At 38.2% G+C, this 23,774-nt stretch overlaps 2 protein-coding genes across 6 annotated transcripts in view; one reads left to right on the top strand and one right to left on the bottom strand.

Annotated features, from left to right (window-relative positions):
• Window positions 1-16,977, bottom strand: part of LOC132833440 (E3 ubiquitin-protein ligase RNF170-like) — a 44,993-nt gene extending 28,016 nt beyond the window's left edge. The window contains exons 1-4 of one of the 3 annotated variants that reach the window (XM_060851726.1): window positions 16,771-16,977; window positions 5,807-5,959; window positions 2,962-3,049; window positions 952-1,060 (exon numbers count right to left, since the gene is read on the bottom strand). In XM_060851726.1, coding sequence (XP_060707709.1) covers window positions 952-1,060; window positions 2,962-3,049; window positions 5,807-5,943 — 334 coding nt within the window. In that variant the 5' untranslated portion in view covers window positions 5,944-5,959; window positions 16,771-16,977. Of the gene's footprint in view, window positions 1-951; window positions 1,061-2,961; window positions 3,050-5,806; window positions 5,963-16,770 lie in introns of those variants that run through there. The other 2 variants (XM_060851727.1, XM_060851728.1) reach the window with 2 other exon arrangements.
• A 328-nt stretch (window positions 16,978-17,305) lies between these two features.
• Window positions 17,306-23,774, top strand: part of LOC132833439 (protein Hook homolog 3) — an 80,656-nt gene continuing 74,187 nt past the window's right edge. For all 3 annotated transcript variants that reach the window (XM_060851723.1, XM_060851725.1, XM_060851722.1), the window contains exons 1-2: window positions 17,306-17,488; window positions 23,089-23,174. In XM_060851723.1, coding sequence (XP_060707706.1) covers window positions 17,444-17,488; window positions 23,089-23,174 — 131 coding nt within the window. In that variant the 5' untranslated portion in view covers window positions 17,306-17,443. The remainder of the gene's footprint in view (window positions 17,489-23,088; window positions 23,175-23,774) is intronic.

Genomic DNA, 23,774 nt, shown 5'->3' with positions numbered 1-23,774 from the left:
TCTGATGTTGATGTTGGAATAGATATTGGTCAGGACGGGGGGTAACTTGCGTTTTCTTCTTGAAATAATACCACAATAACTTTTGCATCTATCTGAAAATGCAGATGGACCCACCTTTGGTCTAACATCTTGTCTGAAAGATAACAGTTTGTACTGTTCCCTTAATACTGCTCCAGAATGTCAGCTTTGGCTTTTATTTGCTCAAGCTCTGGAACCTTGCAGTTCAGACTTAAGAGTAACCATTGATCCATAGCTGTCAATCTTATTTAACCTAAAGAACCCAGATGCTAGACTTAGGAAAGTTGTTAGAATTTAATGTGGAAAATGCAAGACAATACAGACTGAAATATGAAACATGCAACCTAAATGGTGAACAGGAGCTCACTGACAATTAGAGAAACAAAAGTTATTTAGTTGTCTCTAATGGCCTTGCCACTTCTACCTCTCAATTTGTCTAACAATCACCTTGGGTTATACAGAGGAACAAGAATCACTGCACCTTAAGTACAATTCATTAGTAGCAATGTTTTAAGATATGGGAATGTTTTAAGGGAAGTTCTTCCCTTATCAGTGATAGTTATTGGAAATCATACTTGGTACAGAGCTTTAATGGAAAATTTGTCTGGGAGAGAACTTAGCCACGATCAATACTGCAACGGGCAATAATTTGCAGGAATTTAATTGTTTCTACCACTTGTTATAGACTCGCTGAATTTTAAGTTTGTACACTTTTTGCATGGCAAGTCACTGAAAATGTAAGCTGAAAACATCAGTGGGGGAAATTAGACAAATGAGATCATTGTGAACAGGACAAGCAGATGTGGTTCTTTTAGATTTAAGATAACTTCAAATATTTTAAATAAAAGTGATATTCTAAGTAATTTTCATTACTTGACATATGTGGAGATAAGCAGAACTGTGTCAACAAAAAAAACTTTCATAATGACATACCACAAAACAGGTGACCACAGTTGGTTTCAACAGGAAATGCAGCTTGCTGTAAACAGACTGGACAGGACATATCTGTGTAGAATTGCTGCCTATCCCTTTCAAATCCATCCTGTAACAACAGAAAGAAAGTCAAACAATCTACTAAGTAATCCATGTTTCTAGAATCAGGCTTGGCATGCTGCAGCAGATTTCTGAGCAGTGTATCAAACGGGTATACTGATTGGCTGTCCTTTCTGATGGTGAAGAGGTCTCAATGACTTTGACGCTGAAGTTTCATTCAAAATTCAGGTGAACTGCAGTGCACCAAGTCGGTGTTAGACTAAGCTCTCCAAATTAAGGCAGTAAATTGGTCTTTCTATAAGTTAAATTTCTGGTGGGAGTTGTGACTGGGACCATAAGCTGGAAAGAGTAATGATTGTGAAGGGGTAGGAAGGGTGGCAGTGGTCAATGGTATGTGCGAGACCTCCAGCAGATCACCTCCATCAGTTCACGTGATCTCATGATCTGTGTTGTAAACCTAACTGACAGCAAGATCAGATTGATAAAAATTATAACCCAAAAACCCTCCAGAAAAATTGGAAGAAATTGTAATGCATGAAAAGAAATATATTTATATTTTTATGCTATTTTTCAGAAACTCAATATTTTCAAGTGCTGCACAACCATTGGAATAGTTTGTGCAATGTAATCACTGCTGTTATACAGGAAAGGTAGCAGCCAGCTGGCACATAGCAAACTTTCACAAATAGATGATGTGATAATAATCTATCATCATCATGTTGATTCTGGAAAAAAAAGCATTGGTCAGAACAATTGGGCTAACCTCCCCGCTTTTCAAAATATTGTCTTATTTTTGCATCACAGTGGACAGGACCATGGTTTAAGGCCTCATCTGAAAGCTGGCATCTCCAACAATACTGTATCAGAATGACTGCCTTTAATTTTATTCATCGTGAGTAAGTTCTTTCTAGTGGTAGCACTACACAATATCTTTGCTTCTGGAATGGACTTGAAACTATAGCCTTCTGATTCAAGGGTTACCAATTTAGCCAGAGCTGATGGGATTAATGTTTTGTCTTTCACATTCCTGGGCTGTGTCAAATTGCCACAAAACTAATGAAAACGTTTAGTCACTGTGCTGTCGGTAAAATTCAGCAGCCAGTTTGTGGGCAGAAAGATGTCATAAACTGCAAATGTTTGAATAATAAGTCACTCACTCAGTTTGTGGGGGTTACAGTTGAACACAAAATGTTGTGTAAACTTTGCACTCTTCAGATATTAAATTCTTTGCTTCCATATAGAGTCATAGAGATGTACAGCAAGGAAACAGATCCTTTGGTCCATGCCGAACAGACACCCCAACCCAGTCTAGTCCCATTTGCTAGCACCCGGCTCATTTCCATCCAAACCCTTCCTATTATTATGCCCATCCAGATGCCTTTTAAATGTTGCAATTGTACTAGCCTCCGTTCCTTCCTCTGGCAGCCCATTCCATTCACGTACCACCCTCTGCATGAGAAAGTTGCCCCTTAGGTCTCTGTTATATCTTTCCCCGCTCACCCTAAACCCACACCCTCTAGTTCTGAAGTCCCTCACCCCAGGGAAGAGCCTTTGTCTACTTATCCTATCCATGCCCCTCATGATTTTACAGAACTCTAGAAAGTCACCCCTCAGTCTCCAATGCTCCTGGGAAAACAGTCCCAGCCTATTCAACCTCCAAACCTAGCTCCTTGTAAATCTTTTCTAAACCCTTTCAAGTTTCAGGACATCTTTCCAATAGGAAAGAGACCAGGACTGCAGGAGACATGACCACAGCTTATTTTGTACGGACAACACCTCCAAAAATGCAATAACCCCCAAAAGTGTACTATGTGCCTACACTTTGTAAGTCATGTTGAGTGCTAAGTTTTGATTTTACTTATTTGGCCTTGAGACTTTTTCTGCATTTTAGAGATGTCAAACTATATCAAATGATACAGTGAAATTCTTAGTGAATTATGAAAATCTCACCTGATAACTTAAAGCCTCAGCTTGGAGGTGTTGCCGAAGCTCCCTCACACGTTCTTGGTTCTCAGGATGAATGTTCTGGTGCTCAGTTCTACAATAACAGAATTTTTAAAAATTAGTTGAACTTTAAATTACATAATAGATTTTACATGTTCCAGAAGATTCATGTCACTTCCATAAATCTTTGCAAAAGTTAGGATTTAGATGAATTTTGAATCTGGCTTCAAGAAATGTTTTAATTTGAAGATGGAGTTGAAATAGTTTTGGTACTTGCTAAAAATTTATCTCTATCTTTATTTTGGCTCACACATATTAATCTCACAAGCAAGTCCCAATTCCTGTATCTTCAAGGTGTATAGCTGAGCTTTCAGTCACAGGGCCAGCTACCCAAACACATCCAGCCAAGCAATCACATTCATATACAGGAATCAAATTATCCTTTCATAAGATACTAATATAATCATTAAAATTTTATAGCAACATCGTCAGGACCGATTTAAGGTTTGAAATTATTTTCAATTTATTGTATAAAAGTTTCAGTCATACAGTAGAAATATTTACAGTAGACAATCTTCCATTATTCTCTGAATAGACAATACAATCCAAAATACAAATACAACAAAACCAATTTTCTTAAATCTATCTCAGTCTGCAAAAATTCTACATCTGTACGCATTCATGTATGCAAAAAGCAGTTTGTTGAAAGGTTCTTTCATTTATCCCACTCCTTCGGCTTCTGAAGCTAACTGCTCATATTTTCCCACAGCTTTTCATTCTTTCTGTACCATTTTCCCTGGTATTTGTCTGTTGCAAGTTCATAAAAATATTTTAATTTATTATTTTTTCCTGTCTCTTGTACAGCCATTAAACACAGTCTAAAAGATTTGAAGGCTTGAAAAACTGGATGCTGTTTGTCATTAGGAAGATAGACATGTCTATTAAAGTATTTAACATTAAAAGTGTTTAAAATTTTTTAAAAATCGAAAATGGCATAAAGAAGCAGACTATTTCCAGAATAAGTCAAAGGGCCATGGTACAAGATCATATGCAGGAAGTGTGGAACAGAGACAAGAGAAACCTGTCTATATGAAGTGATCCAGAATAAATAATTGAGTGAAAATTATGCCAATATTCAAGATTAGATTCAACAGGAGGATAAAGGAAAATAAACAAAAGAGGATACATATTACTAGGACTACTGGATAGAATAATGGTAGATGCTTACATTGATTGATTAAGCCACCTTGTCACTCTAAGTTATAATGTTTATACATTTTTACATACATCTAATTCATATCATTCTACTGCTAATCTTCTGATTTTCTCTTGCTTTTTTTTGGTTTTGCAAATAACATTTTTAATCACACTGGTTTTGGTTGTGATTAATCCAGCATATTGCTTTCATGATGACTGTTAAAAAAAAAGTGAAACAGAAAAAGCTGGCAAAGTTGCATTTATTCTGTGGAAATTAAGAATCACCAACTGGAGGTAAAAATGGTCTAGACCAGATAATGGTAGCAGGGAGCTCAGAGTGACCCAGTTGTCTATTTATGATCGTTCACAACCATTGTTCAATTGTGCCAATCCATAAATGACAAGGTTTAATTAAGTCAATTTCAAAATATGTCATTATAGGATTGGATTATTGGTCTCTGAATTTAAAGTTTAGAACCACACTACAGCCATAATATCACTGTTACCCTTGATCTTTATTTCTACTAGATACTTTTACATTTCTGATTACTTTAAACTGCTCATTCAGACTCTCCATCTTTTTAAAAATGTGCATTACAGTTCTTGCAAGTCACGCTCTATCCTTAACAATTTCCCTGCCACATTGTTGATAACACCACAAAAACAGTATAATAGCACAGATCCTTCTTTTTAATTCATTGACAGATGAGGGCATCACTTACTCGGCCAGCATTTATTGCTCGTCCCAGAGGGCAGTTAAGAGTCAACCACATTGCTGTTGGTCTGGAATCACATGTAATCCAGACCAGGTAAGGATGGCTGTTTCTCTCCCTAATGGACAAATTTTAACAACATTTTCCCACATTCCTTGCATTGTTTAAATCAATAGCCTGTATCTTACTTTCAGTAGCTAATTATTAGCATTTGCCACTATCCTACTCTGATTGTAGGCTACTCTTACTGCTGCAGCATACAGCCAACGGTGAAGTCACTAGATAGCCATTGTGGCATGGCACAAAGTGAAAGTGTACCCCAATTTCATAGGCTCAAGATAAACCCTCTGAGCTTCGTATTCAGCACAGGATTAAGTGTTTCTTGACTCCTAATTCGATATCAAAAAATTTGCTGTGTCTAAGTTTTAACATTAGCTTCCATTCTACCCTATAATCTCCTCCATCAAGAGATGTTTCTGATATAGGCAGGTCCAACAAATTGGATAGAAAAATGCAAAGACTGGAGGGAGGAGGGGCGAGTACTGAGAGTGCTGAGCAAAGGCGAGTGGAAGTTGAGCCAAGTTCAGAAAAGATTAAATCTATAAATAGAAAGTATATTTGTAAGCTTGTTACCCTGTAATTGCACAATTTGATCATCTGGCAACTTTGCTTCACAAACAGTGAAAAATATTCATGTTATTTTCTCAGCCTGTTCCATTATCTCACTGAAGTCAATAAGAGGCTTTTCTTACACAAAATAATCATGCTCAACAAATTGAGAGCACGAATAGAATAAGTAATGGTCACTGGCAGTTTAATATACTGTATTGTAGATGTGGCTTAATATTTCTAAAATATGGTGACGAACAGTTCAAAAATTGAATAAAATTATGTTCAACAAACTCTAAATTTAAAATTGCTTTGGAAGGGTATTATCTCACCTATACAGGAATGTTGCTAAACCACCCAACATTGTAATGGTGACAGCTAATGTCAGAAGTACTTGGTTGCTTACTCCTTCAATTAGTGAAGACTCATCAATTCTTGTTCCAAAAAATTGCTCTGGATTCTGTTCCATGCCAGAAGACAGATGCCTTGGGAAGAAAACAAAATATTACACAGCTACCAGGATAAATAACTTTGATGAACATTATATTTATATTCAAAGCTGAAGGGACAACCATCGTAACTTAATTGGAAAAAAGCTCTGTTTTTAAAGCCATAAAATTTATTCTGTGATGAATACATATTTGATACCAGGAAGAAAATGGCTCAACTTATTTAAAACAAGATTATAAACTATTAACATAAAACAACGGGAATAGGAGTTGTATGAGGTCATACAGCCCTTGAATCTGTCACATTATTCACTTCGGTCATGACTTAACTTCTGCATCAATTCTACTTTCCTGCCCTATTATTTATCCCCAGATTCTCCGAGTACTCAAAAATCTAACAATCTTTAAACATAATAATTGACAAAGAATTCAAATAATTAATGAAGCAATTTCTCCTCAACTCCATCTTAAGTAGCTGACTTTTATCCTTAGTCTACAATTATTAATCCTAAAGTGTTCAGCATTTTGTTTTCTTTATTCATTCACAGGACAATGGCATCACTGGCTAGGCAAGTGTTTATTGTCTATCTGTAATTACTCAAAGGGCAATTAAGAGTTAAGCACATTGTTGTGGGTCTGGAATCACATGTCAGTCAGAGTATGTGGGGATGGCAGGTTACTTCCCTAAAGGACATTAGTGATCCAGATGTCTCTTTCCTGACAATTGGCAATGGATTCATGTTCATTGTTAGACTCTTAATTTCAGATTTGTATCAAACTCAAATTCCACCATCTGCCATAGTGTGATTCAAATCCGAGTCCCCAGAACATTACCTGGGTCTCTGGATTAACAGTCCAGTGATCATACCATTAGGCTGTTGCCTCCCTATCAGATATTGGTGTGTGGGTGCAGTGGGGGGGGGGGGAGAGAAACAGCCTCTCAGCATCTTCTCTTGTCAAGTCCTCTTATGAATGTCTATATTTCAATGAGATTACATCATAATCTTCGAATTTCCACTCAATCCCTTCTCACAGGACAGACACCTCATCCCAGGAATTAAATTATGTAAACCTTCATTGTATCTTCTGTAAAACAGGTATATTTTTGCTTAGGTACAGAGGTCAAAACCACACACTATATTCTAGGTGTGGTCTTTCCAAAGCCCTGTATAATTATGAATCTTTCATAAGGTGTTATGTAAATGAAAGTTCTTTCCTTTAATGCTAACCTTGTCAGCAACATTTACATTTCCTTGACCAATTAAGAAGAAATATATTGGGATTTAATGGCATCAATGCTTCTTTAAACAATCTTGTCTGTCCTTTTCACACAACAGTTAATTGCAAATATCTAACATCTGTAAATTTGGCAAACCCCAGTGCATAAAAATGAAACTCCCTTGTAATCTCATTTGTATCTCTGTCTTAAATACCGGAACTTCATAAATTTCATACTATTTAGTCCTATTTGTATGCATTTTCATTCCACATATAGGACATGAAAATATTGTGCAAGTCACTTGATACAATCAGTTTAAATCATTTTCAAAAATAAAGAACACACATTCATTAGCTATATGGGGATTCTTAAATTCAGAAATGTTAATTTATTCTGCCATCTGTCCCATCAACCAACAATACATCTTTTTGAGTGTCCCTACTCAGAGTCATATAGTCATACAGCAAGGAAATAGAGATTCTGGTCCAACCAGTGCATGCTGACCAAACTAAACTGGTCCCATCTGCCTGCGCATGGCCCAGATTCCTCCAAACATTTCCTCTACATGTATTTAATTAAAGTGTGAGAAATCTACAAGTAAATCCAGAAATAAGCCTGAATCTCAGGAGCAGCTGCAAATCCACACTATTCTCAGTCCACCATTTTAGAATTTTTACTTATTTACTTCCTTTGCAATTATCCTCTGCTGTATGGACTTTCTAACTTATACATTTGATATTTCAAAGCTGCCACCCCGTTTCAACTATTTTGTCAAAATTGAAGTGATAACCATCTTTGTGACAGACTAATTGTTAACAACTTAGCTATCATTGGTCCCAATGATAGCAGTGTGGCAGTTTCTCCCATCCTATGACAGGAGGATTTAGTGTCAGCCAAAGCATTGGATATGGAGCTGGAGTTATGATTGGTAAGACTTACAGCTTAACAGTAAATTAAACAACAAAGGAAACAAGGTTCATTGCTATGTAAATAGCAAAACAAACCAAATTTATTTTATGAATTGAACATAATTCATGAATGTAAAATCAATTACAATTAGTTACAGAATGATTGACCTATTAAATTAAACAATCTCCATTCTGGCCAGATATAGATATGTCATTCTATTCAAACTCCGTTCTCTGCCTTTGGTTCGCCAATCCACAGTGGAGTTATTGGGAGAACTACTTCCATTCAGCCAAGCCACATTAAAATAAATCATCTCCAAGACTTTGCTGTGGAAAAATGGCTGAAGAGATCCAAACCATGACAGCAGATTGGATTAGATTAGATTAGATTCCTTACAGTGTGGTAACAGGCCCTTTGGCCCAACCAGCCCACAATCTTGTCTGTCCTTTTCACACAACAATTAATTGCAAGAGTAACTCACCCAGACCTATTTCCCTCCGATTAACTCCCCTAACACTATGGGCAATTTAGCATGGCCAATTCACCTGACCCGCACAACTTTGGACCACTGGAGGAAACCGGAGTACCCGGAGGAAACCCATAGATGCCAGATAAAATGTTGTTGGAAATATAAGGGAAGGATAAGTGAAAGCAAACACACCAATGTGAAGCTTCAAAAAATGTTGAGAAAGAGAATTAGGGATTTAGATGCATGAACCATTAAAAATAGGAGGATGAGTTTTAAAAGCTGATTAAAGGTAGCACAGGAAATCCAAGGTTTAATATATAATGACACTCAATGCGAGGTGCTGCATTTTGGGAAAGCAAATCTTAGCAGGACTTATACACTTAATGGTAAGGTCCTAGGGAGTGTTGCTGAACAAAGAGACCTTGGAGTGCAGGTTCATAACTTCTTGAAAGTGGAGTCGCAGATAAATAGGATAATGAAGGCAGCGTTTGGTATGCTTTCTTTTATTGGTCAGAGTATTGAGTACAGGAGTTGGGAGGTCATGTTGCATCTGTACAGGACATTGGTTAGGCCACTGTTGGAATATTGCGTGCAATTCTGGTCTTCTTTCTATCGGAAAGATGTTGAGAAACTTGAAAGGGTTCAGAAAAGATTTATAAGAATGTTAACAGGGTTGGAGGATTTGAGCTAGGGAGCGGCTGAGCAGGCTGGGGCTGTTTTCCCTGGAGCATTGGAGGTTGAGGGGTGACCTTATAGAGGTTTACAAAATTATGAGGGGCAATGGATAGGGTAAATAGACAAAGTATTTTCCCTGGAGTGGGAGTCCAAAACTAGAGGCCATAGGTTTCGGGTGAGAGGGGAAAGATATAAAAGAGACCTAAGAGGCAACTTTTTCACACAGATGGTGATACGTGTATGGAATGAGCTGCCAGAGGAAGTCGTAGAAGCTGGTACAATTACAACATTTAAGAGGCATTTGGATGGGTATATGAATAGGAAGGGTTTGGAGGGATATGGGCCGGATGCTGGCAGGTGGGACGAGATTGGGCTGGGATATCTGGTCGACATGGAATATCTGGTGGGCATGGACAAGTTGGACCGAAGGATGTTTCCATGCTGTACATCTCTATGACTCTATGACACAGAGTGCAAAAAGCAAGAAATAATGAAGAATTTATACAAAACATTCATGAAATGAGTTAATGTGGCCAGTTAAAGTGTTTTTATTTTAAGGAAAAACAAGAATCAATGGCTCGCATTAGAATAAAAAAGCTCAAAGGAAGATATGATCGACGTATTCAAAATTGTGAACTTTTGATTAAGCATATTATAATACCACCCCATGTCAACTATTTTGTAGCTGAAACTCATTCATGTATTTTTACCTTTTCCTGTATTCAAGGAGACCACTCTGGGCTGGCTCCCGACATTCTGTCCTCCAAATGCTTGAAGTTACCCAAAATGTCTTAAATTGCAGTACATCCCATTCATCTACCATATCAATGCTCACTAACTGACAATGATACTTGGTGAAACAATGTTTTGATTTTATAATTCAAATCTCTTAAAAAAGCCCTACAATCTCAGAGATACCTGTGCTCCTCTAATTTGGATCTTTCTTGCATTGTTAATTGCGATTGGTCTACCAATGATTATATTTTTATTTGCCTAGGCTCCAAGCTCTGGAAACCCTCCTCGGACCTCTCTGCCTTATTTCCTCCTTTAAGATATTCCTTAAAACATGGTGAAAAGGGTCGTGTCATTGTAATGCTAATGGATGAAGTTCACACTTATACACTGTAGAAATGGATTTAAATTTCACTATAGCAGCTGGTAGAATTTGAATTCAGCTAACATCTAGAATTGAAATGTAGTTTCACTGTATGTGAAATGATCACTTATTGTAATAAAACCATTTCTGGTTCATTAATGTCCTTTAGAGATGGAAAATTGCCATCCTCATCCTGTCTGACCAACACTTGATTCCAGATACACAACAGTATAGTTGACTCTTTACTGGTCTAGCATGCCACACAGTTCATGGGGAATTAGGGATGAGTAACAAATGCTGGTCTTGCCAGCAATTTTCACATCTCACAAAAGAACAATTTAAAAAAAAATTAACACTCACAAAGTTTTGGCATCTGGCCTAATATCTTTTGAGGTTCAGCATCATATTTCATTTTATAATGTTCCAGCATTATAAAATCTTGGAATATTTCATTAGATTAAAGGCTCTTTGTGTCATATTTTACATCAGAACACATATTGATCATTCTCTACATATGGAGGAATAAACTTTTGATCGTCAAAGGTATTGTGTGAAAAATTAAGAGTTTTGTTTTAAAATAGACACCTGTTAGGACCTGAAATATTTGTATCAAAAATAGCAAGAGAAAATAAATCCATAATTTAAAAAAAACTTTGGATACATTTTTAAAAAAAAGGTTTTTGAAGGAGGCACTTTAGGACTTAGGTGGATAGGGTTTCAGAGGGCTAGGACAGAAACCACATCCTACCGTTCTACAACTTCATGATTTTATCGTGAAGACATTACATTCTTAGAAGCTTAGAGCACAGAAGACTCACCCTTGTGTGCGCTAACTTTTCCCTAGGGCAATCTGAAACCAATCCAATTTCCTGTTCTCTCCCTGAGCTGTTTTCCTATGCTTCAAATGTTTGTCAACAATTCCCTTTATAGAAATCTCAATTATTCACCTTTTGTGGCAGATTAACCTATCCTCCAATCCTTGCCAGAAAAGATGTCGCCTAATCCCTCTCCTCATTGCTGACAATTTTAAATTGCTGACCTATTGTCAGTGACTCACCAACCAAAGTAGTGAGTGGAAATAAACGAGACTGCTTTTATAAGGATTGCACAAGCCATTCCTTGTCTTTGTTTAGGTTGACATTTAATTCTCATCAATAAATTCAATATGTCGATATGAATAATATGAGCAGCAATGCATACATAATGCTACTGGACAGGATAGGAATGCACAGTGGAAATCCCTTACAATTGATGTAAGTTATTTCAATATAGATTAGAGTGATGCTGGAAAAGCACAGCAGGTCAGGCAGCATCTGAGGAGCAGGAAAATCGACGTTTCAGGCAAAAGCCCTTCATCAGAAATGAGGCAGAGGCTCACTGCCTCATTCCTGATGAAGGGCTTTTGCCCGAAACATCGATTTTCCTGCTCCTCGGATGCTGCCTGACCTGCTGTATTTTTCCAGGACCACTCTAATCTAGATTCTGGTTTCCAGCATCTACAGTCCTCACATTTGCCTTATTTCAATATAGGCTAACTGACAAATCTGAAATAAGTTGCTGTTCACAGGATGCATGAAATGGTAACTTTTGATAAGAAAAACATTCACAAAGAAAACTGTACTTCCACTTTGTGCTTTCAGAAGCAGATTGTCTTGATAAATATTACAAATTTATGCATATGCAGTGTACAATTTTTCAACATTGTATTTAAATTGTTGCAAAACAATGTGTGTTCTACAATTCTGATGCATACTTCCAGTAGGCCTACCTCCAGGTAAAGATCATGAAACCTAGCCAAAGCAATTCTGTCAAACTTAAGGTGTGACAAGAATTATTACTTAATCACACAGATATAATACTTGAATAATAAGTATTTAAATGTGCCTTTAAAAAGGGGAAGCAAAATGATCTTGCTCAACTATTTGTGAAAGGGAAGTTCATAATAGGGAATTTCTATTTTCTTGCTCCACTTTACTATAATGATTTGTCTCATTTTTATATTTGCTTTGGATTATGAATGAATCTCTAATGTTGGTATTCAGAGTTTAGGAAACTGCAGCAAAGAAGTGCAAACAAAAACTTTTGAGAACACTTGCTATCATTTGAAATGAATCAGCAAGTGTAGCACATTTTGCTATTAGCTATTCTAATTGCCACATTACAATTAGCTGCTTGATTAAAATAGCAATATTTTCTGATTCTACAAACTAATTCACTGAAGAAGCTCCACAATAGTATATCACTAGCACACGCTCAGATAGACACATATCTTGATTCATAAAGATACATGAGAACACCATCATCTGCAAGTTCCCCTCCAAGACACAAACCATCTTGACTTGAACTATATCTTTCGTAATCACTGGGTCAAAATCCTGGAACTTCCTTCTAAATGGCATTGTGGATTTTTCTCCACCCCAAATCATTCAAGAAGGCAACTCACAATTCACCACAACCTCCAGGGCAACTAGGATGAACAGTAAATGCTGGCTTAATTAGTTATGCCCAAATCCCATGAACAAATAAAAAAAAATCAAATACAGGATATTACATCACAGCTGATTGCCCCTCACAAGCAGTAATTGGAACATGAATTTGCATCATCCATAGATTCTTTTGTGGGATTTACAGTTGCTTCCTTAAGTGGTCCAAGCGTCTTACTTGACTGATACTGTCCAATGGTTTAACCAAGATATTTCAAGCATCCAATGTCAAATGACAAGATGAATGTGACTTTTCCATATTTTCAATATTTAAAGACATACTGATCAAACAGTTGGCAAACAAAAACGATAATGAAATCAATGCCATTTCATCACGGTGAGGCAAGTTTAGAAAAAAAAACACAGGAGCCTAGCCTCTATAACTAGAGGCATAGAGTACAAAAACAAGGAAGAAATGTTCATCAATCACCGGTTAAGGCCCAGCAAGAACATTTGGTTCAATTCTCGATGTCACACATCTGGAAGAACTTTGAGACCGTGGTAGAAGAATAGAGGAGGTTGATTGGAACAATACTCAGATGAGTGACTTCAACTATGCAGTGACTATAGAATCAAGGTTCGTCCTCCTTTTGTGCAGGGAATGTTAAGCAGATATTTAACCGTGATGAGAGCTAGTATACAGTTGACCAGATTTCAGGTAATTGGCCAAAGAACCTGAGTGAAATGACTCACTTTGTTTCCCTATACAACAGAATATGATGGTTTGGAATGCACTGTCTGAATAATGGTGGAAGAAGGTTCAACAGTAACATTCAAAAGCAAATTGGGCTTGTACTTGAAAAGGAAACATTTGAAGACAGTGGAAAAGTTCAGGAGAATTAGACTAAGTGTATAGTTCTCTCAGAGTCTATCATTCTATGATTTTATGAATAAGCCGCTTTATTTGGCATCAGATGAACATATCAAACAGGATTCACCTCTGATATGTTTGCCCAGAGGTGTTTGCTGCCTGCTTGGTTCCAATTCTCACAATGCTTAACTCTACTTGACAAATTTGAGTTTCTTAATTTGGACCTTCAGTGCTGTCTCTGATCCCTTTGGTGTACTGCTGGCAAATTCAGTCATCTACACCAAAAGCTCTGGAATTTCCACCCTCAATCTTCCATTGAACTGGTAGTAAATCTATGGAATAGATCCGTTCGGTGATACTGGAAGCAGATAGGAATGATTAATTTAAATTAGATTTATTCAGGAAATGATATTTTGGGGACACATTAAAGGGTAGTCTGAAACACTTTTTAATGTAAGAAAGTTAGTGTTATACAAAGATGAGACAAAAGTACATGGGATTTTTCAAAATGGACATGGCGTAAAGAAATGAAAGGTTAATGCTAATCATTAATTCATTGATGAGTTGATAGTTCAAAGCTGTGGAAAGGTTCAATATGGGATGTCAGGCATGTGGGCAAAGGACAGGAGTACATGGCAAAAGTCACTCTGATCACCTTGAGTTCAGTGACAAAAGATTTCCAAAGAGTGGAAACTTGGTAGATTTAAGTGATTTGAAAGGCATTTTTGTCTGCAGGTAGATAATCTGAAAAATGTGAAGACTTTGACTTTTTGTTTTAAAAAAACCTAAAGAGCAACATTAGTACCTGGAATAACCAGCCTTAAACTGAAATGGAATTTGTAGCATTGGGAGAAATATAATTTTTAAAAGTAGTTAGTCCAAAGAGTAGGCTTTGATGGAACTAAGTATCTTCCATTTATAAAATTTTGTGATCCCATTACAAAAATGACAGTTGTTATAAAGCTTAGTCTGCAAAAGGTTACAATGTGAGCTAGTTTGAATAAGATTGCTACAATTCATTCGAAGATCATTACTTGCAAAGCTTTCAAATTTTGTTTATTAACTACCAAGTATGGGAAGAGTGACAGATTACTCCTCACTTGCTTTGATGAATGCTGCTCTAACAACACTAGGGGGCATAGGTTTAAGGTGACAGGGAAAGATTTAAAAGGGACCTGAGGGACAACTTTTTCCACACAGCAGGTGGAGTATGTATGGAATGAGTTGCCAGAGGCGGTGGTGAAGGCAGGTACAATAACAACACTTAAAAGACATTTGGATGTGCACATGAATACGATGGGTTGAGAGGAGTATGGGCCAAATGCTAGCAAATGGGACTAGGTCAAATTGGGATATCTAGTTAGCGTGGATGAGTTGAACTGAAGGGTCCATTTCCATGCTGTATAACTATGACTTTGTAACATGGCAATTATGGTCTGTTTCAGTGAGAACCCAGTCCCCAAAGCTTTCCAATGAGTTTTCTCATCTTTTGCCTAATGCTTCGGTTTGATTAGTGAAGCATCAATGATCTGTTTTCAAATGGATTAGTCATCACAGAAGTCTTTCCATCTAAATGGAGAATAAATTATATATCTTAAATAAAAAGTTAATCTGTATTCTGTTAAAGGAACTTGTATATAATGTTGCCACTTATTCATTGGTGTATATTGATGTGATCGATGTGAAAACATGTTTTCTCTTTAACTGAAAGGTTTTTATTTCAGCAATATTCTAGTTGAATACTTTATTGTATTGCACCTCACTACACTAATAGGCTCTCACTGGAAACACTGGTACAGTTTCAGTTGTAACCCTCCATTTCTTTATTCACCAGACAGCTGTTGGATGTTTAGGAGCTACCCACCTCTCGGTTTACTATAGCCTGTATGCACTAGAATATTGCTGACAAGCTGCCTAGTTTGTGACACTTTTGTATTCAGGACACGGCATACAACTACGACAGCCAACTGTGTTCACCAGACCTGCAGAATCACAATAATGGGTTGCGTTGATATTATTTTATTTCACAGACCTCCTAGAAAGTTCTCCAGACTTTACCAATCACCACTATTGATTAATTATTAGATGAATCAGTCTGATTGATCAATAACTATTATTAGTGTAACATACAACAACCAAGATGGTAGAAGGCAACTTGAACTTTGGTCTGAATCTTCTGCTTACTCAGGAGAAAGAAAAACTAATCCCAATGAAGGTTATTACTTGTGCGAACAGCTATATACATCCAGCCATTTCCAAACTAATTGTGATATTTATGCACACATCTAAACCTCATAACAACGAGTCATAATATTTTCACCCAACTCAACTAAAATATGAACTTTAGTGCTGTGTTCAATGCCTTCTTTGGGTTCTATCTGGTGGTAAGACAATAGTTTCGAAAAAAAATTTAACACCTCACTTAAGACATCATAAGAAAACGGGGAAAAATAAAATTTATATTGGTGCAGCAACTATGTACTTTTAATGTTGAGGCTTACTGTGGTACATTGGATTGTATAACAAAGCCAAAAAAAGTGTGAAAAACTGCAAATATTCTCTTTCTCACAAGCAACATATTTCAACTCAAAATATTTCAATCCTGTGTAACACAAGGTTGGTTAACTCACTTCTTATTGAAAGACTTACAATCTGACATATCTTAGTTCAGTTAGAGGGTTGTCGCTGAGGGGGAAGGGCGGGGGGAACCAACATCCTTCAAGTGTTGACAGGGTTGAACGAAGGACAATTAAATTAAAAAAAAACTCAGGTACAGGATGCAAATATTTTCTGATGGATTATTCTTTGGTGATGGCTCCTTAAAAAGCTGGGTTCAATGAGCCTGTCAAAAGCTTTACAAAAGAGGATGAGGAAAATAAAGTCTCTCCCATTTCGCATCTGCGGTATTAAAGACGCATTTGAGAGTATTTTCAGTGTTAAAACTGTGAAGATTGGAAATCGGAAACAAAAAGAGAAAAACGTCAGTTCCGCTGCCAGCCCTATTGATTGTTTCTTTTCAAAATCGCTGATTAACCCTCTCCATGTCACATTTCCTCGTGTTGCGCCTAATAACAGTACAGGGAGTGAAATTCTCAGAGGCAACTACATTGAAAGAGGACACACAACATAATGAGCTGCATGATTACTATAGCAAAGGGTTGAGGCTTGGTACCAACAGGCCGCACCTTATTACCTGTCCCTTCCAGGAGAAACAACTCCGTCGACACTTTCAACAAACGTGAGATTGTTACTGTCCGTATTGTTCCCGTCTATAAACGCCCCTTTCTTTCCTTTTTCTAGTCATACCGTGCCTCAAAAATCCGCCCAACTACCGACCTGTCACTTTCCTAACTCCCCAAACCCACAATCATCAGACACCGTCAACACCCATCCCATCGACGCAGGCGCGATGAAGAGGGCTTTGGATCAAGGGAGGAGGGAGTTGGCGCAGGCGCCGTGACGGGCGGCCGTCTTCTGGAGGTTGGCTCCAGAGAGTGGTGGTGTTGGCGCAGGCGCCGTGACGGGCGGCCGTCTTCTGGAGGTTGGGTCTAGAGAGTGGTAGTGTTGGCGCAGGCGCCGTGACGGGCGGCCGTCTTCTGGAGGTTGGCTCCAGAGAGTGGTGGTGTTGGCGCAGGCGCCGTGACGGGCGGCCGTCTTCTGGAGGTTGGCTCCAGAGAGTGGTGGTGTTGGCGCAGGCGCTGTGACGGCGGGTGGGTCCAGCTGGAGCTGGAATGTGGTGACGTTGTGGAACCTCGGGTGGTTGGCGGCGCGAGCAGGAGCGGCGGCGGCTTCTTTGTTGTCGGCGACAGAGACCGTGGCAAGGGGAGGAGGGGGGGGCGGGGAGAAAGAGACAGAGAGATGAACGTGGACCGGATCGAGTTGTGCGAGAGCCTCCTGACGTGGGTAAGTGAGGCGAGAACCAAATGAAAAGCGATCGTCCCTGTGTCTGGGGCCCGGTATCCTGTCACTATCGGACCGGCGTAAAGGGTCGACCGTCGGTGGTCGGACATCACCCGAACACGGGGTGGAGGAGGGGCCCCTGTGGCTGATGATGCTTTTGTCGCTGCAGTTAATGACCCGGTCGCCATTGTGTGTGTGAGAGAGAAAAGCAAAACACTGGCTTCCTGTCTTTAGTTCCGTTGGAGCTGTGAACACGGTTGACAGCGACCGTGTGGTTACCGGCATCGACATGGTCTGTGTTGGTATGTGTCAGCTGACAGGGCGGGCGTGCAGCCTCTGCTGCTGTTCAACTCGCTTTTAGCAACGCCTTGTCAATGCCTCTGTCTCGAACACCGGCTTAAAATGCTCTTCTCTTCCCACCCCCCACCTCCTTTCTCTTAGGTCTCACTCCTCTGCCTTCTTCACTTTGATTTACATGGAATCGGGCCATTCGACCCATCTAGTCCGTGGTGTTTATACTGCACCGGAATATCCGTCCATTGCAACCGCTCTTTCTCAATCTTTTAGCATAAGTGAGATGCTGGAGATCAGAGTCTAGGTCAGTGTGGTGCTGGAAAAGCACAGCAGGTCAGGCAGCATCCGAGGAGCAGGAAAATCGACGTTTCAGGCATTCTAGCATATCATTCTATTCCATATTCCTTCATCCCTGGTTACCTTTTGAAAGTATGTAAGCTATGTGCTGCAACCACTTTTTGCGGTAGTGATTTCTAAATTTTTTTTAGGCGGCAGTGAGGACTGCATATGCTGGAGATTAGAGTCAAGAGTGTGGTGTTGGAAAAACACAGTAGATCAGGCAGCATCTGAGGAGCAGAAAAATCGACGTTTCGGGCAAAAGCCCTTTATCAGCACGGGCTTTTCAATTCTTTACTGTGTGACCTGTTATCTCCTTGTTGAATTTATTAGCAACTATCTTATGTTTGTAGCCTCTGGTTTTGAACTCTCCTACAAGTAAGATGATTATCTCTGTGTTTCTATCTCTCTAACCCATGAACAAATGTAAAATAAAATACACAAACGTTATAACAAACCTTCCAAAATGTGTTAACGTAGTCTAGACTCTAACGTTTACTTATTTTAAAGGCATACATTCCAGATATAATTCAATTGCTCAAACTACTTGATGTTAAGCTAAATACCCTATATTTTTACACCACTTAAAATATAGATAAATTAAAGAAAAGGCTTAACTAACTATTGAAATGCAAAACAAAATAATAAATATATGAATTACTACTACTAATTAACTCTTCCAATATTGTAACATCCCATAATTACACTCCCAGCAAAGGCAAATTCAGTAAAATAGATTCTCACGTACAATTCCAGCAGCAGGAAGAACCCCAGCATTTAGCTGCAACAGAAAGGAATACGAGCATTTATGTGCAGCTTCAAGACGACAGCAACTGTTAGTGAAGGCTAAAGCTTAAAAAAATCCTGGTTCTTTGGAGCTTTATCCCACCCATTCAGGCTGCTTCTATTGCTCCAACTTTTAAAAACATCCCAAGCCTTGTAAGCTGTTTACTTTTTTACTTTGGAGCGAACTGCTCATCACCACTCTCTCAACCTTCCTTCAAAACAAAAAGGAATAAAATACACCTCTTGAATCCATAATATTGTCTCTCAAATTTCAGAAATGCCCAACAAGTCTGCCGGGCATCTGTCATTAGAAACAGAAGTTGACGTTTTAGATTTGTGACCTTTCATCAGAGCTCCAGCACGCAGGCATGTAACAGATGTTATGTTAGTCTTCAAAAGCGAAATACTTTGATGCAGGGATTTTAACTAACATGCTGCTGGAAATACTCAGAAGGTCTGGTAGTGTCTATGGAGATAAACATAAGTTGATAGTTCAAAATTGTGACTTATCATGTTTAACTCCTAGAAATACTGCCATACATGTATATTTCTAGTGTTTTCCTTCCTTGAAGTCTTATTCTAAAGAAGCCCCATCTGTTTAGTCAATAGCTGTGAACTTTGTACTATCTTTTCACATTTTATTTCACTTTCCCCAGTGTTTCTATTTCCCTTTGCTTGTCCTTGTACAGCACTTTTAATGTAATAAATGATTGGTAATTTCCAGTAACGTTATCACAAAATTTGACACTTGATTCACTTAGGACATGAAGGCAAATAATTAAGAGCTTTACCAAAGAGAGTGTGGTTTAGGGTAGGAATTTGAGATTAGTGCCTGGCAGTTGAAGGAATGTCTGATGGGATGGGTGAGTGCAATGGATGCAGTAAAAGTGAAGGACTCAAACAGAACACTGGTTGCAGGCCTGAAAAGATCTGTGGTCTAGAACTTGCCCTCAAGTCAAACTAACAATGGATACAACACTGGCTTCTACCCAACACTGCAAAACAAAATGCCCAGGCACACAATATCTATGAAAGCACCAGCAATCCGATCGAACTAGTTATTGTTCACTCAACAAAATAATGAAGAATTTATTGTGTACTATTAAATGGCACCAACTCACCAATAAACTGTTTACCAATACTCAGTTTATGTTCTGTCAGATTGCTGGTCTTCAGACCTTGTCCAGTCAAAAGCATAGTTGCTAGATCAAGTGGTGAAGTGAGAGTGACCATCTATGACATTGACAGCAGTTGACGTTCAGAGTAAAATTAAACTCCGTGGAAATTCAGAAGAAACTAGCTTGTCATGAACTTGGCACAAAAGAAAAGGATTATTGTTAGACACTAGCACTTCAGCTCCAGGACATGGTTAGATGAGTTCCTTAGGATAATCACTTAGGTTCAGTTACCTATCCTTTTATGATGTCATGTGAGGATGTTTGCTGAATTTCAGTTGTACTGGACTGACAACTCCTCAGATAATGGAATAATCCATGCCAGGTGCATTGAGACTTGGTCAATGTTGAACTTAAGCAAATGTAAATAGTATTTATCTTCTGCAAGTGTTGGACCATGAACATCTACAATGAGAAAGCCTAACCATGTCATCTTGACAGTTAATGGCATTCTAATTGTTGAATACCCCACAATCAACATTCCGAGGGCCAGCACTGTTCATAAGCATAACTGGACCAGTCAGGCGGATTATTGTGGCAAAAAGGAAAATGAGAACCATTCTGCAATAAGTTAATAAAAGAAATCAAGCATAACCCCAGTGTAACACAACTGGGTTAAATGATCCATGAAGGATTCTAAATGATAATGCTATGATAAGCATTTTCATTAAAGGTGTTTATTCCAGAAATTCCCCACTCTTTTGTAAATTAACTTGTCTAGACTTAGTAGCAATCTTGAACACAACATCAGAGTTTATCTTCTGTTTCCCCAAGGATCTTAATTAACATCTGTTGACTTAGCTCCTCTTCAGAATAAACAGTTGCAAGTTTTCCAAGTGTGGTAAGCTTAGATCTGATGCCTTAAACTAAGCAGCTAAGTTGATCTTTTCTGCTCTGTATCTTGTACCAAGTTCAGAAATATATAAATTACTCCAGTTATCACTATATCAATGCCTTATATAAATCTAAAATTACCTGGACTTTTGTGCACTATCTTTCTATACATTTTTAAATTATCTTGGGTTTCTTTCAACTTTTGTCATACAGTGCCGTACAAAATATCATTGATACCACCAGATTCTTCTTGTCCTGCAGCCAAAAGCTGTTCAGTTTACATTACCACTTTTTATTTTACGTTCCCATTCTTGTCACTTTGCATTTGTTCATATTGAATGTTATTTCTCACTAAACAGCCTACTCCCTAATCTGATCAGTTTGCCACTTTGATATTGCCTGAAATCTCCAAACCTGCAGTTTAGTAGTGATTGTAAATTTACAAACTTTGGATGATGTCATGCTTTTAGAGTATACAATGAGAGAGATATACAAGCCACATGTTAGAATAGTTTTAACTCTACAAGTGAGGTAGATGAGCTGAGACCATAGCATCACAGAGCCATAGAATCCCTACAATGTAGGGATTCCATTCAGCCTATCGAGTCCACACTGATCATACCACCCAGGCCCACCTCCTTACCCTATCCTTGTAACCCTTCACTTGGCATAGTCGATCCACTTAACCTGCATATCTTTGGATTGTGGGAGGAAACTGGAGCACCCAGAAGAAACCCACACAGACATGAGGGGAATGCCTGTGCAGAGTTTACACAGTCGTCCGAGGGTGAAATCACACCTGCGTTTCTGGTACTGCGAGGTAGCAGTGTTAATCGCTGAGCCATAGAGTTAAGCAACATTATGAAGATTGAAATAGGCTCAGTTATTGCACAGAGGTACGCTTGGGTGGTATGGTCAGTGTGGACTTGATGGGCTGAATGGCCTATTTCCACATTGGGTAGGGATTCTACGGTTCTGTGATGCTTCTATCTCAGCTCATCTACCTCACTTGTAGAGTTAAGACTATTCTAAAATGCAGTTGGTATATCTCTCTCATTGTATACTCTGAAAGCATGAGATGATCCAAAGAGTATCCATGCCCTACATTCCCCCTACCTTAAAATCTCCTCCAGCTTCCAATGCTTAGCTATCTGCTACTTCAATTCTGTCCCCTCAGTGATCACCACTGATGGGTGTGCCTTCGTTTGCCAAGGCCTTAGGCTCTGGAGATGTTTCCATAAAACTCTTTGAGCCTTTACCTCACGTTCCTCCTTCAAAATACTTCTTGAAGCCGACCTCTTTGTCAGTTGTTTTTAATCAATTTTGCTAGCTTCCCGTTTGGGTTTGCTGTCAAATCTTAACTTTCTTATGAAATGTTTTGGGTCATTTTACTATGTGATTAAAAATGTATTTTGATGTTGATGTGGCATTGGAATGCTAAGTGCTGGATGGGCACAGAATACCTGTGAACAGAAAGAAAATATGAAAGAAAAATAAGGCTCTTTGAAGAATAGATGTTGAATAAGTGCACTTATGTCAATGGTGTATGAGGTAGCACCAATAAATAATGGCACCAGTAAGTATGTATGCAATGTAGATGGATGTACAGCCAGTCCTTGGTTTCTGCTCCTGAGTCTTTTTGTGAGTCTTTCTATATGTAAGTTGGAATGCAATGCAGGCCAATATAAAATAGCTGATCGGAAATTCGAGGCAATGTTCATATATTGGATCTTAAAATTATGCACACTTATGGAATTATGTTCATCAATTGGATGATGATAAATTGGGACCCCCGTAGTCTACATGAATACTAACTTGCTTATATGTGCTTATTTAGTGGGTTGTTTTGAGTTTTGCCTCAGTAAATTATTCATCAGACACATTGCTTCTGAATTGTTTTTCCAAATTTTTCTATTAAATAAATTCTCGATGATTAATGCATTCCTTTAGGAAGCCTGTACATTTTGATGTGTTCCTTGCAACTTCTTTCCCAACTTCCAAAAAACAGTGTCAACAATGCAACAGAAGACCGTACTATAATTATAGGGCATTATTCATTAGTTGACAGCAATGAAAATAACATGCATCACATCACATAAAATGTGGAAATTTAATTTTTCAAATCAAACAGTGTGAAGTTATATATAAACTAATAGTTTAAATTCTTTTGTATCGAAGGTCCAGACATTTGGTGTACAGGTGCCATGCAAGAAAATAGACGATTTGACAAGTGGAGTTGTAATGGCACAAGTCTTACAGAAAATGTGAGTTTGAAAATATAATATTCCATCTTTCTATTGTCTGAAAGTAATCCTTTGTTTTGCACTAATTTTTAATCCCAGTTCTATGCAAATTGCACCCAAATAGAATCTAATATACATTGTGAAATAAAATGCAGAAATAAGTTGTGATGCAGCTGCAACTGTTTCTCCAGCAAGCTGTGTTATTAGAATAACTGTTTATATTTTCTGCATAGTTTATCACAAACTTCTAACCACTTTTCTGTATTTTTGATTGTGGATGGAAATGGAGGGAAAATCTTCTAAAAGCCAAGAATTTTTGAAAAGTTACTGTACTTCTTAAAAACAAGTTACCCAATTTCATTCCAAGTGCCATTTATACATCTGTTGGTTCAAGCAGTGGAGAAAGGCTAGTTACAGATGAGCCAGTGGGCTGTGGATGAAACGGAAGAAACCATATTTAACTCTGCAATTTAAAAAAAACCTTAAATCCAAAGACAGCTAGTTTATTTCTTGTTACCAGTTGTTGGAAGCTGTGACTTATAAGGTCTACCAATTACACTTTATTTATATTAATTTAATTCTCACTTAAATTCAGCATTGTTAAATCTGGTTGCTTAACTG

The sequence above is a fragment of the Hemiscyllium ocellatum genome, chromosome 36, assembly GCF_020745735.1.
Source record: "Hemiscyllium ocellatum isolate sHemOce1 chromosome 36, sHemOce1.pat.X.cur, whole genome shotgun sequence".
In the NCBI taxonomy this organism is placed as follows: Eukaryota; Metazoa; Chordata; class Chondrichthyes; order Orectolobiformes; family Hemiscylliidae; genus Hemiscyllium; species Hemiscyllium ocellatum.
The sequence above is the reverse complement of the archived record's forward strand: the minus strand, read 5'-3'. Positions and strand labels throughout refer to the sequence as shown.